At 42.0% G+C, this 20445-nt stretch overlaps 1 protein-coding gene across 1 annotated transcript in view; it reads left to right on the top strand.

Annotated features, from left to right (window-relative positions):
* Positions 1-20445, top strand: part of pof1b (POF1B actin binding protein) — a 129626-nt gene that overhangs the window by 26523 nt on the left and 82658 nt on the right. Inside the window, exon 2 of the mRNA XM_068047997.1 lies at positions 18488-18574. Coding sequence (XP_067904098.1) covers positions 18488-18574 — 87 coding nt within the window. The remainder of the gene's footprint in view (positions 1-18487; positions 18575-20445) is intronic.

The raw sequence follows: 20445 nt of genomic DNA, 5'->3' as shown, positions 1-20445 counted from the left end.
AAGGGCAAATTCCCCTTCAAGTCATACACCATCCTGAATTGGAACGATATCACCATTCGTTCGCTGTCATTGAGTCAAATTCCTGGAACTCCCTCCCTAACAACACTGTGGGTATACCTACACCACATGGATGGCAGCAGTTCAAGAAGGTTGTTCACCACCACCTTCTCAAGGGAAATTAGGGATGGGTAACAAATGCTGACCTTTCCAGCAACACTCAGATCCCATGAATGAATGTATAAATGTTTCATACTTTTTAAATTGTCAGTGTTGGTTGATTTTCAAACAGTACTTGACGTCCTGCTGTGTGATGTCCAAATAGACTTGAGGATCCAGGTACATTGATCATTAAAATGTCATAAACAGGGACAGAAGATAATCAAAAAGGCTAATGGAATTCTGGCCTTTATATCGATAGGATGAGCATACAAGGAGGTAGAAGTCATGCTTCAGCTATACAAAGCCCTGTTTAGACCACCTCCGGCAGCACTGTGTGTAGTACTGGCACCACACGTTCGGAAAGATATATTGACTTCGGAGGGAGTGCGGCATAGTTTTACCAGAATGATACCTGGACTCCAAAGGTTAAATTATGAGGAGAGATTGCACAAACTAGGGTTGCATTCCCTGGAATTTAGAAGGTTGAGGAGTGATTTGATTGAAGTTTTTAAGATATTAAGGGGAACAGATAGGGTTTCTAGAAACTATTTCAGCTGGTTAGGGAGACTAGGAATAGGGGCATAGTCTAAAAATTAGAGCCAGACCTATCAGGAATAAAATTAGGAAACAATTGCACACCCAAAGGTAGAGGTTTGAAACTGTCTTTCATAAGCTGCAATTAATGCTACATCCATTGTGAATTTTTAATCTGAGATTGATAGATTTTCGTTATCCAGAGGTATTAAGGGGTAGGGAGCAAAGGCAGGTACATGGAGTAAGATTGCAGATCCTCCATGATCTTATGGAGTGGCAGAGCAGGCTTACGATGCTAAATAGCTTATTCCTGTTCTCCTGTTCCTATTGTTATGGACAGGTGGGAGATGGTGTGGGTGACTTCCACTTTTCACCTTTCAACTGACAACAGATATTGTTTTTTTTAATGTGTTTTTGTCCCTGAGTGTTTTAAGGGTCAACTAAACAGACAAACAACAGGTTTTCTTGTAGATTTAAAAAGAAAGGTAACTATTTATTAAACTATACCCAAAAATGTTCGCAACCTCACCCACTCACACAGGCACACACACAAGAAAAGATAGAGATTTGGGGATAGCATGCATTTAAGTCTGATTGTTGTAAAAAAGAGTTGACTTTGAAACTTCTTGGTTTACTGGGAGGAATTTTTAACAGCATTGCAGGCCGGATGTTCCTTTTCTTGGTTCACTGAAGTATTGCAGATTCCTTTGTTCAAGACTCAGTCAAAGTCGGTGAACAATCGTTAAAATTTCTCAAATGGGGAGTTTTCAAGGTCATCTTTGGAGTTTCTCCCTCGGTGCTTTAAAGATGCTACAGGCAGGGTCTTATTCTTGGCTGGAATGGATCTCTCAGCTGCTGGCTTTCGCTCTCTCTGTCTTTCAGAGAAATCCTGTTTTTAAAGGAAAAACCTTATTCAGTTTTGTGTCGGTCAGGGTACCATGGATGGTCTTCCTTGGTGTATTCATACAATGTCTTGAATGTGTGGCCATTGTTACACAATGGGATTTGAATGTGGCTCATCTTGATAAAGTGGTGTTATTTCCCACCTATTATCTTGCTTTGAATCCAGAGTCGCCCTGTCTGTGAAGGTCTTTGTCAACCCAATTCTTGAAGATAGGAGCCATTTAGCATTGAATGGGCTGCTTAGCATTTTAATGTGCCTTCCCCAGAACTAGTCCAGACCTGATGATGAGTTTAGTCTCCAACAGTCACAGTGTATATTTGCAGTCCAGGAGGGGTCACTTGACCTCTTACTCCATCTTGTCTGCAGCAAAATGTGTCTGTTTTTGGAGTTTAATTCACCAGTTCATTTTTACAGTTCATAATTGCTCCAGTTCACTTTAGTTCATAACTGTTCCTTTTGTGAGTGTAAAACTATGATTCAGAATGAAATCTCCCAATGTACACACTAGGGTTGTCAACTCTGGTTCGACATATGCCTGAATATTTGATGATGTGACATTAGATCACATGGTATTCAATTATCTGACACAACTCGAGATGCTTGATCACATGACATTTGATTACATGACATTTGCCCGCTGTTTGCAAATGTTATTGCATTTAGCTTAATTGAATGTCTTGGTATCACCAAGCAGCAAATCAAATATTTTTCTGCAGTGAGATGAATTACATAATTTATGAGTCAAAGAAAGAACATAAAAGAAAGATTTAGGGATAAGTAATGTTTAAATAAGAAATACTTATGTAATGTTTTTACAGTATTGATCACAATGAGAAACACTAAGTGAATTCCAATGATTCAACAAAAATATTAACAAATACAAATGACTTCTCACTCAAGTTTTTGTATAGCTTTGACTTTTACAATAAACAGCATGTTATAAAAAGAATCAATGAAAACAAAACCAAATCTAATTCAATTTACTGATTTCTACAGCCCAGCATTGAAACCCAGCTTCAGGGAGATGAGGCTCAGTCCTCAGACAGAAGCACCAAAGATGCCTGACACCCAGAACAAAGCACATTATACAACAGCGCAAATCAAAAGCTGAAATGAACTCTCTCACCCTTCATGTAATTTTGCCCTGTCCCACTTTGTGTTGTTTCCTGTACAGAGGACAGCATGTACTGCAGGATTTTCCAATCTGGGGGTCTCAGCTCACGAAGCTCTGTGCAGGGAACATGAATTTGTTGAATTTTCCCTGCTAGGTGCACAAATGTCTAAAAGGGGGTACAAGTGTTGAGGACACAAGAGTTATTTTCATCTGGTTCTGTGGTGGCAGGGAGTAGGGTGGATGGACGGGATCCTCCAGTGAATTGTGAAGCTTTTAAAGGTATTCGTAATTGGAAAAGTAATTGTAAACCTTTGTCCCTAGTTAACAGGTGCAGCTTCATTCTGTTGGTGGCACTATCTTCTCAAAGCCAGAATATTGTGGTCTTAAGTCCCACTGCAAAGCTGAGCACTTAATCTAGGCTAATCCTTCAGTGCACTGAGGAATGATATAGCATGAGTGATACAGTCTTTCATATGAGATATTAAACAAAAGCCTGTTACGATCATGGCGGGAGGCGTGCACTGTTAATTCAGTCCCACGTCTCCACAGGCCACAACATATCAATAAATTTTCCCACTTACTGAAGCAGCCAATCAGATACTCTATTTGTCCCCAGAATAAAGCACGCCAACCAGGTTTCTTTAATAAACTACAAAATTATTCATTTATTATAAACCAAGTCTTAACCAATAATGAAGTAAATATTTATACGAATCAAGATATTAAAGCTCCTTATCTTTTTCCTAGCCCTCATGCACACGCATATACATCAAAAAACTGGTTAACGGGGGAAAAAAGGGATTTTTGTTTACAGCTGTTATAAAGAAATAGAAGGAATAAAAAAGAAACTTAGATTGCAATGATCTGGAAGGAAGTCCTTTGATTTGGCGAGGTGTACCAAAATGAATAGTTGGATGCCACTTGAAGTTTTTCCAGGCGAGGTTCATGAACAGTCTGTGTTGGGTAGGCATTCAAAGAAATTCAACTGCTGAAGTTTCACATAGGTCTTCCATCAAGTGTGCAGCAACAGGTGTCAGTTTTCATACACATTACTTGCAAAAGTCCTTTTTAAAGATGCAATGTTTCTGCAAATATACAGGGTATTTCAAAAATGCAGGAGGCAACAGTACCTCTTCATACAAGCTTTTGCTTTTCAAGAGCAAGGATTCTTTACAGAGAGGTAATACTGTCTGATTTTTCTTCTGATCTCCTGGCAGAGCCATATGCAGATTCCAACTGCCTGCTTTTAGTCCAAAAACCAGCATCTTTTACCAGTTCAAAGTGAAACTAAAGTTTTTTTTCAAGCAAGTCCCATGGCAATCATAAATTCTCTTTTGTCACAACAAAGAGTAGCTCTTAGGTCAAAACCAGAAACCCCTTGTTGACCTTGCTTTTTTTTAAAAACCATCCATAAAGTTCAGCTATCTCCAGATGTTTCAATGTCCATGAAATCTCTTTTTTAGTTTTTAAAAATATAGATTCCAAGTTTTAACAAAAAAACGGACTCTTGTAACAAGCCAAACTGACAACTCAGCTAGCACTTAAGACCCTCCTTAAAACTCACCTCTTTGACCAAAATTTTATTCCTACCTCTTAATATCTGTATCTTTAGCATCAATTTGTGACTGATTACACTTTTGTGCAGCACCTTGGGATATTTTTCTACATTAAAGGCACTATTTAAATGCAAGTTGCTGTTACAATGTTGAGCTTTCAGCAAGTGTTAGCTTGGCTCAGTTGGAAACACTCTCTTGTCTGAGTCAGAAGATTGTGGTGCTTCTTGAGCAGCTAATCTAAGCTGAGACTTCAGTGCAGCACTGAGGAAATGCTACATTGTCAAAGGTACCTCTTTCAGATGAGCAGTTAAATGAGGTCTCCTCTACCTATTCAGGTGGATGTAAAAGATCCCACCTCTGGTGTCCCAGCTGATCTTTATTCTTCAACCAATGCCACCAAATCAAATTAACTGGTCATTCAACTCATTCATGCACACAATTGGGCTGCCCTATTTGCCTACAAAACCACAATAATTATACTTCAAATATAATTCATTGACTATTACCATGAGGATGTGAAAGGAACTGTATAAATGCAATTTTTTTCATCACATTGCATCAATATATTTATGTAGCTAAGAGGTGCTGTGGCAACTTGCTAGCCTACATTTATTATAGGAACAAATTAACTTGACTTCCTCTAAACTCAAATTGTCATCACTTAATTCCATTATAAATCTTTATACTGGTGAGGACTTTGAACTTTGGTGAAATTTTTTGCATCCCATAGTAGTTTTTTATTTTCAGATACAGGGTGGCAAGATTGATAATATTTCTGTTCATAATCTAAAAAAAATTGTCAACCTGAGGTTAATGACTCCTATTCAAAATGCATAATTAAAAATCTGCATTTTAACCCCTGCCCTATGTTTATGTACAGTGTTTTGGGTTAAGTAAAAAGGCTTTACTGTATTCCATACAAGTAACTCAAACAGGAGGCTGCTTTGCAAACATCACTTAAAATGGTCACAGGATCATATATTTGGCTATAAGTTACTAATAAATTACAGAGCTGGTGAGATTCCACTAATACTTGTACATCTGTGGAGAGTTGGACTAAGGTCATGTTTATTTCTGGTGCAGGATGTTCAAAAAGAATTCAGACTATCTCCAAACACAAAAGGTTTAAGTTAACTGGGGGAACAATGTCTTGGATGAACCCAGTTGCACAACAGTATTACAAGTACAAAGCCCCATCAAGGTATGGGCAATTGTGTCTTAATATTATTGACATCTTTTCATATGTGGATTATAGGAAGAAAAGGATCAGGATGATTATGACTATTCACTGAAAATAGCCAGCCAGTGTGAAGCCATTCTCAGCAAGATAATCATCTATTGGGATACATATCAAACATGTTATTCTAACCTTGCATGGATTATCAATAAAGGGAAACTTTAAATACTATCTGCAATTTTGAGCATTTTATCTTCAAAACAACATTGATCTGTTTCTCCACAGGGTAGTAGATATGTGAAATAGATTCCCAGGTAAGAGCAGTTCATGTTGCCAATTAGCACTTATAAAGTAAAGGGAACTGAATAAATAGGTGTTGGGAATGGGATTGAGGATTGAAATGAAAATTGGACGTTAAGATGATCCAAGCTCATTGTAGAACCTGGTGGTTCCCAAGTTGCTGGTAGCATGGATATGTTGTACTAAGGAAAGCTATTGGTTTAGAATTTATGACATAGTATGGAAGATTCAGTATATAACCTATTGTTTTCTTGATTCATCTTTAGGGAGGTGGGAAGAAGCTTTGTGGTACATTTTCTCAGTAGATTAAATGGATAGAGTGGCCTGTTTATTTTTGTTTCATGTTATCTCTTGTTCATCTACAATTGATTTCTGATATCATTACTTAACTTTAATTGTTGTTTAGTTTTAATAATTTTATAGTTTAGTGGCTTTAATTTAATAAGATAGCACTATGACTAAAATCCCATCTATCAGCACAGCAGTGATGACGGTGCCGATACTTAATAATATACTTGATAACTGTTTATGTAAGTTGCCAACTAGTTTAGTACTTGAATGTTAATGGTAAAATAAGTTCTCCCTGATTGTTACAGCTGTATACAGAATTAGTCTGAAAGATCCAGAATTCCTTTTGATCTCCTGGCAATATTCAGGCATATATGTAATGTAAGACAAGTAACTCTCGATGTGCTTTCTCAAACTGTAACTTGTTATGTTGCAACTGGTCTCAGTTATTTCACAGAAGTACATACCTATTGAGAGCTCCATTTCATACCTAATTACTACAGTGTGTTTTTATACCATGGGCTGCATTGCTTGATGTTACACTATCAGTTGGATGATCACATCCTTACAGAATACCACCCCTCCTTATTGCAGCATTTAGCTGTCTCTCAAATCTGTGCAGGTTCCTGGCATCATTCACCCTTCCTGTCAACCTGTTCCCGCTGTTGACCACCCTTAATATGTAAAGAAAATCTCAGCCCAAGATGCATCCATTCAAAAAATTCTATGTAATGATTAAGAAGAACAGGCTTACCATTTATCAGCTATATCCTCTGAAACCACATATTAATGAAAATGATGTGCTACATATCAAAACTCAGACAACCACTGCCATCAATTAACAGGGGGCACTACCAGTCATGACAGCCAGAGTCAATTGCTTGTTTCATTGGTTTGACATTGTACCACATACGAAAGAACTACATGCCACACCATCTGAATCAGTATCTGACCTGGCAGATATGGTTATTTATTCAACAACAACTTATATAGTGCTTTCAATGTAATAAAAAGTCCCAAGGCGGGTTCACAGGAGTATTATGAAACAAAATATGACACCAAGCCACATAAGGAGATATTAGGTCAGATGATCAAAAGCATGGTCAAAGAGGCTGGTTTTAAGGAGTATCTTAAAGGAGGAAGCAAGGTAGAGAGGCAGAGTGGTATAGGGAGAGTATCCAGAGCTTATGGCCTAGACAACTGAAGGCGAGGTCCCCAATGGTGGAGTGTTTAAAATCGGGGATGCACAAGAGGCCAGAATTAGAGGAGCAATTTGATGGGCAAACTTTTTTTTTTGCTAACTTTCTCCCATCTTCCTTTCCTGAAGGTGTTAACTCATGCTGATGTACAGTTACAGTGGGCCCATTGCCTTATACGTCCTTGTCCAAATGGTGACTCTTCATGTGTAATCCTAAACAGTTATTCTCTGTAGGCAATTGGGATATTACAGCTGAACCCAATCCTACCAGTCCTTGCCCAATTTCCACATAAGCATATTTCCCAGCAGGGATGACGAGATAACCATTGAGTAGGATTGCCAACTCTGGTTGGACATATTCCTGGGACAGTCAATCATATGACACTCGATCGTGTGATATTTTCAAAACCCACACACCATTGGAATTTCCAAACTTGGTTCACTTTATCTAGTGAAATACTCTTATTGCGAAGACTGCAACTGAAATGGATAGGAGATGAGAGCTTCGTTGCTGGAACTGGCACAGGGAATTTCATCATAGCTCATCCCAAAGGATGTTTACAGACACATTCCCTTACTCCTAAATCAGTCTATAAAATGCTGAGACTGAAATGAGGTAATTGCTTTCAGAAAGTTCTTTGTTCTCCCTTTTAAGCTTTATTTTTTTGTTCTGATCAGTGTACAGGGGATATTAGTTTGGGTAGTTACATTGATGAAGACAGATACACCCTTTTTATATACATTAGTTATTTGAGTAGGTGTACTGGGCCAGAGGTGGTGAGCAGTCGGATGGACAGTATGCGTTCCGAGCCATTTGAGGGAGGCTCTATCATGCTGAGCAAGGAGTTTCTAATGGCGAAGCCCACTCCATGCTGTCTTGGTTCTTCAGGATCCCTGCCCTGCCAGAAGAAGGTGTAGTCTTGCTCTGCTAGAGATCCACTCGCGGGGAGGCAAGTCTCCTGAAGTGCTGCAATGTCTACTTGAGTCTACTGAGCTCGTTGTTAATGATGGCGGTCTTCCGAGAATCGTTGATTTGTGTAAGGCATTCCGACAGGCCAGGACACATAGTTCTGACGTTCCAGCTTGCAAAGCGAAGTGCTGGTACCTTCTTTCCTTTTTTCGTGTTGTTTGGTGCGGTGTTTCAGTCCACCTTTCGGGCAATGACCCTGAGCTCCAAGCACCCATTGAAGCAGGTAGACTGTGGCGGGACAGAACCTTATTGACCGGGGGCTGCCCGGTTTGAGGCGGGCAGTAGCTGTCCAGTGAGGTGCGATGACCTCTCCCACCGACAAAGGCAACCTGTGGCGCCCAGTTTCTATGCCAATTTATCTGGACTTATAACCCGTAACTGCTGCCTTCCGTGTTGTTTCAGTCGCTGTGAGGCAACTATGGAGTGACCTCCCCATGGCGCATGCCTGGGCGAATTTATGGAGGTTGAGAGTTGCCCAGTCGTCAAAACCCCCCTCTCGGCCTTTCTGGTGGGGTCCAAAGGAGTGCAGAGCACGACGTTTGGCACCAGTATGGCTGCAGGAACTGCCGGAAACATGCCAAAGGTGACACATGACCGCCTACGGGGTTCCGCTCCAGATTTTCTGTTAGGGTTTACTCCCTTAGCCTTGGCCTCTCCCGAGACGCCCACAAGGCAGTGGGGTTGTTAGGGCCCCTACACAGGTGTAGGATGATGCCGGTGGGGCGAGGGGGAGGGGTGGAGGGAGTGGGGTGCGAGGGGGAGCTGGGAAGGGGGCTGTAAGGGGGTGGGGGGAGGTGCAGGGGAAGGGGGTGGAGCCTCCCTCAAATGGCTCGGAACACATACTGTCCATCCGACTGCTCACCACCTCTGGTCCAGTACACCTACTCAGCATCTATGCTCCAACACTCTGCTCCCCACCTGAAGCTAAAGATCAGTTCTACGAGGAACTCCAGAACATCATTTAGCAGCAACCCCAACACCGAACACCTATTCCTGCTGGGGGACTTTAATGCCAGGATTGGGGCCGACCATGACTCATGGCCCTCCTGCCTTGGGCGCTATGGCGTTGGAAGGATGAATGAGAATGGGCAGAGGCTGCTTGAGTTGTGTACCTATCATAACCTCTGCATCACCAACTCATTCTTTCACACTAAACCCTGTCACCAGGTTTCATGGAGGCACCCAAGATCATGTCGTTGGCACCAGCTAGACCTCATTGTCACAAGGCGAGCGGCCTTAAACAGTGTTCAAATCACACGCAGCTTCCACAGTGCAGACTGCGACACCGACCACTCCCTGGTGTGCAGCAAGGTTAGACTCAGACCAAAGAAGTTGCATCATTCCAAGCAGAAGGGCCACCCGCGCATCAACACGAGCAGAATTTCTCACCCACAGCTGTTACAAAAATTTCTAAATTCCCTTGTGTCAGCCCTTCAAAACACTCCCACAGGGGATGCTGAGACCAAGTGGGCCCACATCAGAGATGCCATCTATGAGTCAGCTTTGACCACCTACGGCAAAAGTGCGAGGAGAAATGCAGACTGGTTTCAATCTCATAATGAAGAGCTGGAACCTGTCATAGCCGCTAAGCGCATTGCACTGTTGAACTACAAGAAAGCCCCCAGCGCGTTAACATCCACAGCACTTAAAGCAGCCAGAAGTACTGCACAAAGAACAGCCAGGCACTGCGCAAACGACTACTGGCAACACCTATGCAGTCATATTCAGCTGGCCTCAGACACCGGAAACATCAGAGGAATGTATGATGGCATTAAGAGAGCTCTTGGGCCAACCATCAAGAAGATCGCCCCCCTCAAATCTAAATCAGGGGACATAATCACTGACCAACGCAAACAAATGGACCGCTGGGTTGAGCACTACCTAGAACTGTACTCCAGGGAGAATGTTGTCACTGAGACTGCCCTCAATGCAGCCCAGCCTCTACCAGTCATGGATGAGCTGGACATACAGCCAACCAAATCGGAACTCAGTGATGCCATTGATTCTCTAGCCAGCGGAAAAGCCCCTGGGAAGGACAGCATTACCCCTGAAATAATCAAGAGTGCCAAGCCTGCTATACTTGCAGCACTACATGAACTGCTATGCCTGTGCTGGGACGAGGGAGCAGTACCTCAGGACATGCACGATGCCAATATCATCTCCCTCTATAAAAACAAAGGTGACCGAGGTGACTGCAACAACTACCGTGGAATCTCCCTGCTCAGCATAGTGGGGAAAGTCTTTGCTCGAGTCGCTCTAAACAGGCTCCAGAAGCTGGCCGAGCACGTCCACCCTGAGGCACAGTGTGGCTTTCGTGCAGAGAGATCGACCGTTGACATGCTGTTCTCCCTTCGTCAGATACAGGAGAAATGCCGCGAACAACAGATGCCCCTCTACATTGCTTTCATTGATCTCACCAAAGCCTTTGACCTCGTCAGCAGATTCAGACTACTAGAAAAGATTGGATGCCCACCAAAGCTATTAAGTATCATCACCTCATTCCATGACAATATGAAAGGCACAATTCAACATGGTGGCTCCTCATCAGACCCCTTTCCTATCCTGAGTGGCGTGAAACAGGGCTGTGTTCTCGCACCCACACTTTTTGGGATTTTCTTCTCCCTACTGCTTTCACATGCGTTCAAGTCCTCGGAAGAAGGAATGTTCCTCCACACAAGATCAGGGGGAAGGTTGTTCAACCTTGCCCGTCTAAGAGCGAAGTCCAAAGTACAGAAAGTCCTCATCAGGGAACTCCTCTTTGCTGACGATGCTGCTTTAACATCTCACACTGAAGAGTGCCTGCAGAGTCTCATCGACAGGTTTGCGGCTGCCTGCAATGAATTTGGCCTAACCATCAGCCTCAAGAAAACGAACATCATGGGGCAGGACGTAAGAAATGCTCCATCCATCAATATTGGTGACCACGCTCTGGAAGTGGTTCAAGAGTTCACCTACCTAGGCTCAACTATCACCAGTAACCTGTCTTTAGATGCAGAAATCAACAAGCGCATGGGAAAGGCTTCCACTGCTATGTCCAGACTGGCCAAGAGAGTGTGGGAAAATGGCGCACTGACACGGAACACAAAAGTCCGAGTGTATCAAAACTGTGTCCTCAGTACCTTGCTCTACGGCAGCGAGGCCTGGACAACGTATGTCAGCCAAGAGCGACGTCTCAATTCATTCCATCTTCGCTGCCTCCGGAGAATCCTTGGCATCAGGTGGCAGGACCGTATCTCCAACACAGAAGTCCTCGAGGCGGCCAACATCCCCAGCTTATACACACTACTGAGTCAGCGGCGCTTAAGATGGCTTGGCCATGTGAGCCGCATGGAAGATGGCAGGATCCCCAAAGACACATTGTACAGCGAATTCGCCACTGGTATCAGACCCATCGGCCGTCCATGTCTCCGCGATAAAGACATCTGCAAACGCGACATGAAATCCTGTGACATTGATCACAAGTTGTGGGAGTCAGTTGCCAGCGTTCGCCAGAGCTGGCGGACAGCCATAAAGGCAGGGCTAAAGTGTGGCGAGTCGAAGAGACCTAGCAGTTGGCAGGAAAAAAGACAGAGGCGCAAGGGAAGAACCAACTGTGTAACAGCCCCGACAATCAAATTTTTCTGCAGCACCTGTGGAAGAGCCTGTCACTCTAGAATTGGCCTTTATAGCCACTCCAGGCGTTGCTCCACACACCACTGACTACCTCCAGGCGCTTACCCATTGTCTCTCGAGATAAGGAGGCCAAAGAAGAAGAGTTATTTTAACAGTGTGAGCATAGCTTTCAATGTTTTTTTTAAAGTTGAAATTCCTCCCCAAGGAAAAGTTAACCGGAGTGAAATTGTGAAAGGTAGAGGGCGGCTAAGTATTACCCTCTAGTTATATCCAGGGTAATGATTTTCATTTCCTTCCAACCACACCTGCAGGTTATATTCAGGTAAGATTAGATTAGATTAGATTAGAGATACAGCACTGAAAAAAAAAAAGCACTGAAACAGGCCCTTCGGCCCACCGAGTCTGTGCCGAACATCAACCACCCATTTATACTAATCCTACACTAATCCCATATTCTTACCAAACATCCCCATCTGTCCCTATATTTCCCTACCACCTACCTATACTAGTGACAATTTATAATGGCCAATTTACCTATCAACCTGCAAGTCTTTTGGCTTGTGGGAGGAAACCGGAGCACCCGGAGAAAACCCACGCAGACACAGGGAGAACTTGCAAACTCCACACAGGCAGTACCCGGAATCGAACCCGGGTCCCTGGAGCTGTGAGGCTGCGGTGCTAACCACTGTGCCGCCCAAAAGGTAAGAGGTGCTGTCTTTCTTCTTAACCAGTCTTTCCTTCCTCAGTGTCCCATCACCATGGGTGTTTCACCACTGGAGGTGCGACAAGCCGTATCCCCAGTGGTGAGGTGGGACTAACCATCAAGAAATTCCAGCAAGGCATTGCAGAAGTGAAAGACAGACAGCACCTCAAGTGGTAGGGAAATAGCCAGGATGGTGCAGGGTGGGAATGGATAGTAGAGGCCACAAAGTCACCAGTGACATCCATGCACAGAAGATACTTTTCAGCCAGGTCACCTGTAGCAGTCCCCAGGAGATCAGTCAACAAATGCAGGAGGCTCCTGGGTAATTTAGGAGGGTTGACAAGTGTCACGAATGGATGCGGACCCCACTATGAACTATGTTGTGCATTTGAGTATTAATGTCAACCACCATTTTATACTGCATGTTTTAAGTTTGTACTTCTGTGTTCCGATCGTCAAAATGGAGGAGAGAGGTCATATGGGACAGTCACTTGAAAAGAGTCTAGCTTTTGGACCCAGGAGGTCCCTTATTCAACCTGCCTGGACTTGACATTGTAACAATTTAAGGTACGGCCTGTATGATTTTACACAGCTGCCGTGTGCTGCAGAGATTTTTCCCTGAGACCTCACTGCAAAAAGCAGAACTGTCTTTAAGCTGCATTGACTTCTTTCTCTGAGGGCTTTTCAACAAGAAAAAAAATTAAAGAGAAGCCACACTTTGACAAAATAAGCAAGTAAAATCAACAATACAAGCTGCAAGTAACAACAGAAAAGTCTGATTTCTACCAATTTTCTCTCCATCCAAAAAAAGGTGACTTTAGCAATTTAGCTATCTCCATTACTACCTTTGAGAGTGCAAAAAAAAGAAATTTGCAAGAGAAGAAATATCTCCAACAGCTTCTCCCCTATTCGGCATTTCTAATCGGTGATCTTCAATTTTTGGACTTTTTTTTGATATTTAAAGAAAAGGCTACTTTTAACTGAAATCCGTATTATCTAGTAGTTAAGATAAGTTTCTATTTAATAAATGTCCTTGCCTTTTTAATGCCTTTAACCCTTCCCTGAATGTTTGTAAGTGTGTGTGGCGAAGTTAAACCCCTTCCCGAGTTTAAGAGTGTGTTAATAAACCCTACTTCTTTGTTTTAACTTTAAAATCCGTGTTGCTGAAGCGGTCATTTACTATTAGGGTTTAAGGGAGGGAAAGAAATTCAATCACTAATCTATTTACAGACAGGTGGTTGAAAAAACAGGGAAATTTGTACAGGAAAAAAAACTGCCTGTTAGTAATGCAAGCCCAACTGCAAAAATGGTAAGTGATTACCAGTCGTCACACAACAGATAGTTGGGGTGGTGCTTCCCCTTATATACTGAGATTTCTTGGTTACTAAATATCATTTAATAGATATAATTTAAAAAACTGGGGTTATTTTAGTGATGGGGGGACAGTAAAGCCTTGGGCTGTTGTGATGCAAATTACTTTTAACAGCGTTATAAAAATGTTAATTTTAGGATGAAATATAATTTACACTTTCAAACATATTGGGTCCTTTAAAAATGTTCACAGTAATACATTCAATTTCCTAATTGTTTCAAATGCATTTAATGCATTTGTCAATTGCCTTAAATTTATTTCATTATGGGTTTTATTTAAGTGCGTATTTTGCCACTGGCTGAGTTTCTGAATCTTCCTCCCAATTTAGAACAAGTAAATTGTGAGTCATTAGAGCTGCTGACTGCTGGATTTCTGTTTGGTAGCAGTTCTTTCTGTTGCTGATTGGATATTAATAACGGTATTGGATTGTGCAATGTTTGATAGTCAATCAGTTGTTTTATTTTTTGGAATCAAAACTGGAGATACATTGAAAGTTTTTGTTAAAAAATAGACAATTGAACATTTATATAGCGAGAACTGGATGCATGTGTCATGGATGTGCTCGGTATAAACCACACCTATAAATTACTTTTCTCCTGGGTCGCCAGCAGCAAAGCCCAGGAGATCCAGCATCAGTTCCAGGAGATTCCCATGCAAACCAGGAAAATTGGCAGGGGGAGTGGGGGTGGGGGGAGCATGTAATCAGGTGGGTTGGTGGTAGGGGGGAGGTAGGGGAACCTGCCATCTTCCCATCTCCACCAAATTAAGTCCGGGGCTGGAAGACCTGTGAACAGCCTTCCCGCCCCGCTGTCAATTGAGGCCCTTAAGTGGTCAATTAAGTGGCAATTGGCTATGCGGCCGGCGGGCCTGTCGCCGCGCAGGGAGCACAGCAGAAAAAATTGTGCAGGTTGCTGGCCGGCTCTGGTGGGAGGGGTGTCCCTCGTTAAAAGGCACTTAATGCCTGAATGAGGGACCCAGCATCGTGAAGGGGCTCCTGCTGAGAGCCACCACCCCTCCCCCCCCCCCCACCGCCCTACCAACCGCCCCCCGCTTAACCCCCCTCCCCATGACCCCACCCCGCAAGACCCCTCCCGCCCTGACCTACCTATGGCCTAGATCCAGCACCGCTCCTGGGCCTCGGCTGGGTACTTCACCAGCAGCAGCCACCACCTCCACAGTGGCACTACTCAGCTAAAGAGCTCCCAGCCTCTGATTGGCCAGTAGCTCTCAGAGGGCAACTCTTCCGTCACGGGGGTCTTTGATCCCATGGAAGGCCTGCCATTGTCCAGTTAAGTGCCTAATTGGCACTTGATTCAGCAGGCCACCCACAGAAGAGGTGACGTGGGCTTCTCAGCAGCGCTTTTGCCAGAGCTCGAGACCCACGCGGCCGGAATTTTAGTACGGGGAGTAGGAAACCTAGATGATTTTCCACTCTAGACACCTCTGCTGCAGACTGGCTGAAAAAAGCTAACCCAGCACAGAGCAGGATTCAAACCAATGCGCTGTCTTCTCTGTATGCTTTAGCTACATACTAACCAAGACATCAAATGAATTCCCAATGGACAAAAACAAGATCATAATTGTTATTTTGATGCTCATACCTTATTACCCACATCTGGCCTGGTAGATCTTTCTTGGCTTACCCCTGTACTTTACTGTCTCTTTAACCTTTCTCACTCCCAGTTCACTTTACCATCTTCCTGGCTATTTATTGTGTTCACCTCATCCCTAAACATATGAACCCTTTTTTCCCTTCCAACCATTGCCCTCTTGCTTTCAAGTTGGTTATCCTTGAAAGATCTGGTCTGATCTGCAATCAGCAGTTTGGTTTTCAGCACCAATACTTCACTACTGATTTTGTTGCCAACGTGGGGCACCTATAGAATTCTGTTGTTAAACACTACAGTGACATTTTCCTCCACTATGCCTACTGAGCTTCAAATCCTACATTCCTGCAGTGTGAAAATCAAGATTCACAGTGCAATCAACTATTCTAGCAAATGCTTTTCATGTCCTCAAAACGGCAGGATTCCTTTACCTCCCTCAATCTTTCCTCCCTTTTATAATCTTCAGGCTTTTAAAATTCAAGCTTTTTGTTACCTAATCACTACTTTCTGATTTATGTTGACTGTTGTTTGACTTATTTCCTTCTACACTATTGCCTTCGTTTCCCCATATTGAAAAGAATTGCTGAATGCTGACCTTTTGGGACTGCCAAATTATCTGCTTTACTTGGCAGGTCCTGTACATTATGACTGTTATCTGATCAAAAAAATAAAGAAATTAAGGCACGCAAGGAGGCAATTCAGCCCATTGCAGCTGTGTTATTGCTAGCATTTCAGCTGGAGCTATCTACATCTCAGCACTCAGGCCTCTGTTGCTGCTCTCTACCAGTTCAGCTCTTGCAACTGTGTAACCTCTCTTGCTCCCACTCTAATTGACATGACTTCAGCTGTATTTTTGTTACAGTCATCTTTAACCTCAGTCTTTTGAAAAGATAATAACTTTACTTGTGTGCAAAGAGACTAATGTATAAGTGGATAAGCAGTTAGGCTGGCTGCTGTGAATTAGAAGTTGTCGAGCCAGTTTTCTGTTCCAACTAGGTGTGGAATTCAGCACATACTTGTGCTTTTAAAACAACCAATCACATGCTTAATTATTTTTTAACCAGTAAGACAAGTATTTGTTTCTATCTAAAGAACAGCATAAATGCACATGGGTGGTGCAGTGAGTTTCATACTTTGATCTCTGGGATCTTGGTAGAGATCCAGCCTAGATTGATGCCTTTTCTGTCTGTTGGATATAAGGGTGGTGCTACCTGAAGTGAAGTTGAACTTTCTCAATCCAGTTTTGAGTGTGCATAGTCCCACAGCATAAAACTATTCTTAAATTGGCAATCCATACAGAGACATCACATTATATTATGAGACATGGAACTAGATGGAGTGCTGTTATGAGGTTTCAGCTGAAGGTTTTTTGTGACAGAATGAATTTTAAAAATTGCAAAGTATTGAGTGCATTAATGGAAATAAGGGGAAAAGTTCTGTTAGAAGTAAGTTTTGTGTTGAACCCTTAAGCAAGTTACTGCTTGGAATTGAGCTTCTCAGCCAAAAGCTCGTGACTCTCCTTGGTAAAAGCACTGCGAGCCAGATAGTAACCTAAATCTAAGAAGCTGCTAATGAATTAATGCACTAATTAACTGACATGGAAAAGAATTGCATTGCTAAAGAAGAATTTTAAATAACTAATTTGTATCATTGGATAGAGGCAATTTACTGGAAAAGCACAGCATAAGATGTGGGAAGTGGGCTCCATCTTTCTTCAGAGCTACAATGATCCCCTGTAAAGCGACAAATGTTGTTTTATTTGTATACTTTTTAATCTACTGGAAAAGCACAAATCACAGATTGAGTGAAATAGTCCGTTATTCACTTGTTTAATATGTTTACATTGAATAATCTAAGGATGTGATTTCTACAATTATGTAATCAGTATCAATAATCAGCCTGAGGTTCTAGGCTTCACTTAGAAGTTAAATTTGTGTGGTTTGAACTTCAGGTAACCTAATACTATTTAAAAATCAATACATTCACACTAAAATCTCCTCATATGAATAGCCTTTGAAATGTTGCTAACCAGATTGTTTGACAAATAAGACTTCCGTTGTAATACCCTTGATAAATTATTAGTCTTTTAACACCACCAGAAATGTGAATACTAGTATAACTGGGAATGGCATAATTTGTAATTATTTTTTACAGGCACTATTGAAAATATTGCTCTAATCTGAATTCAGTGTGTCCTATTAGTGATGATTTAGAGCTTCCCATGCATAAATGACTAAATACACCACACTTTGAAATGCCAACTGTATGGTTTGAGTGTTGAAATGCTGAAGATTTCCTCTGTCTACACCTCTGTTGTATGGGATAATGTCAGAACTGGGTGTAGATTCTCATGACTACTTTTTCCACAGTTGACTGCAAGGGAACACATGGTCCAGTATGTATACCTGTTCTTTCAACCAATTGCCACTGGCATCCCTGCTGCTCCATAATGTTTCCGATAATAATTGGATGATAATCCTTCCGTGTGATATGAACGAACACTATAAACATGCACAACCTGCACCAAGCACTGTTGCTGACTGAAAGGCAGATGACCAGTTGGTAGGGTTCTACCATAGCTCCTCTTGAATCAGCCACTAAAAGACATATGAGAATGGCAGTTCTATTGTCTTCTATTTCACTCCCCCTCCCCTGCCCATGGCCTGTCTAACATTGAACTGGTCAAATTGGGAACCACAAGTGTTAACTATTGGACTGAAAGTCCATGTTACTATGATTGTGTGTACTTGATGGATCCTTTTATGTCTTAGCGATAAGTTGTTTTGATAATGTAATGGGTTTTGTTTGTAATAGTAACCTTTCTCCACAGAAATCCAAAATGCTGCACACAATTAAAAAAAAAAGTGGGACACCATATTTGCTTAAAGAAAGCTATAAAATTGCACAGATTAGGGTGTGGCCACGATGAACTAGAAAATGTTAATGAACAGCAAGCTTTTTGACTCCTGTCTAAGGTGGATCTTTTTGTGCAGGATGGCCAGCAACCATATCAACGGGGAATTGATGTCACTTATGAAGAGAGCAGCGTGAGGCAAATGGGACTGCCAGGCCCCACAGAGGTATGAGTGATCGGATTTACAAGCCTGCCCAGACAGAACCTGTTAATATTTTGACATTTTTAATTGGCTATATCAATTTTAAAATGGTAGAGTGCCAGATTTAATCTCAGTGCACTTAATGATAGTTGTGCGAGACAATGAAATAAAGCTTAATCTAATTACAATGCTTATTTGTTTCAGTTTTTGTAGAATCTATTGAGTAGGTAATTCCTCCGAATATATGAAATGATCTTTTTGAAAATTTGTTTTCAAAACCATTTGTGTTTATTGCGATATAATCTCTATTACAACAACAACTTGTATTTATATAGTACTTCTAATGTAATAAAATATCCCAAGGCACTTTACTGGGGCAGTATAAAGCAAAATATGACACCGAACCACACTAGGATATATTAGGGCAGATGACCAAATGCTTGGAAAAAGAGGTAGGTTTTAAGGAGTGCCTTCAAGGAGAAGAGGGAGGTTTAGGGAGGGAATTCCAGAGCTTTAGGTCCTTGGTAGCTGAAGGCACAACCTGCAATGGTGGAGCATTTAAACTCAAAGATGCTCAAGATGCCAGAATTAAAGGAATTTAGATATCTGAGGTTTGTGGGGCTGGTTGAAGAAAGGGGTGAGGCCATAGAGGATTTAGAAACAAGGATGAGAATTTTAAAAGCAAGGTTTTGCTGAACCAGAAGCCAGTGTAGCTCAGTGAGCACAGGGGTCATAGGTGAATGGGAATTTGGTGCGTGTTGGGGCACAGACTGTATCGTTTTGGATGATCTCAAGTTTACAGGGGTTAGAATGTGGGAGGCTGGCCAGGAATGTGTTAGAATAGTCAAGTCTAGAGGTAACAGAGTCAAGGTTGAGGGTTTCAGCAGCTGAGGCAGGGATAGAGTCAGCCAATGTTATGGAGGAAGAAATAAGTAGTCTTAGTAATGCTGTGGATATGCGGTTAGAAGTTCATTTTAGGGTCAAATATGAGATAAGGTTGCAACCGTCAGTTGTATATGTTCAATTCTGCTTCAGGGAGTGCTGATACTACACTATTATACTGAGACGAGTAACCACAGATTATGAGTCACAACTTCCAAGAGTGGAGTTGTCTGGGGCAGCCTGAACTTTACCCGTCAATGGAGTATGTGCTTATCTACACACATGAAGCTTTGCTTCCCAATGATTGCTCATAGGAAAGAATGGGTGGCAATACCGCTTTCTCATAACATGAAAAAAGACCAAACAGTAACACATCTCCTGGAGGTGTTCCACACTGCTTGGCTTTAATGCTATTAGGAATCAGTTCAGTGTTTGAATCCAGAATTATATTACCAGTTCCATGTTAATGCAAACCCAAAATTGCTTTCCATTGGCATGAAAGTATGAAATCGTACTTGCGATTTTCTTCGAACTCTGGCTGCATTGTTTCGAGATTGTTACTTCAGTTTACAGTCATTTAAAGTTGGATTCTGAGGCACACTCTCGGGTTTCCAAGTTCTTCCCTTTACTTGAATAAAACTCTCACTCTCTCCAATTTACTGCATCGTTAGACCCTTTTACCCTTCTTCACAACATATCTTATGTCCAGTATTCCCCTTGGATATTCTTCTGTTCATATTTTCTGAAGCTCAATTCTGTAAATGATAGACTTGTCCTTAAGTAAGATTATACACTGCCAGCCAGGCTCTCTTGAGGCCACCTGCACCATAGTTTAAACAATACTTTTATCAACAGAAGAACAGGAAAATGGCAATGTTGAACATCATTATTTTTAACAGGGATGCTATTGGTAAGATCCTCTCTTTACATCTCTTGTTAAGGGCAATGTATAGCTTTCCCAATTTATTTTACCATCATGATTGATTGCCTGACCTAATATAAATGAGCTGAAA

This window comes from Heterodontus francisci, chromosome 15, assembly GCF_036365525.1.
Source record: "Heterodontus francisci isolate sHetFra1 chromosome 15, sHetFra1.hap1, whole genome shotgun sequence".
Taxonomy (NCBI): Eukaryota; Metazoa; Chordata; class Chondrichthyes; order Heterodontiformes; family Heterodontidae; genus Heterodontus; species Heterodontus francisci.
Note: the sequence above shows the minus strand (reverse complement) of the source record. Positions and strands in the feature narration are given on the sequence as shown.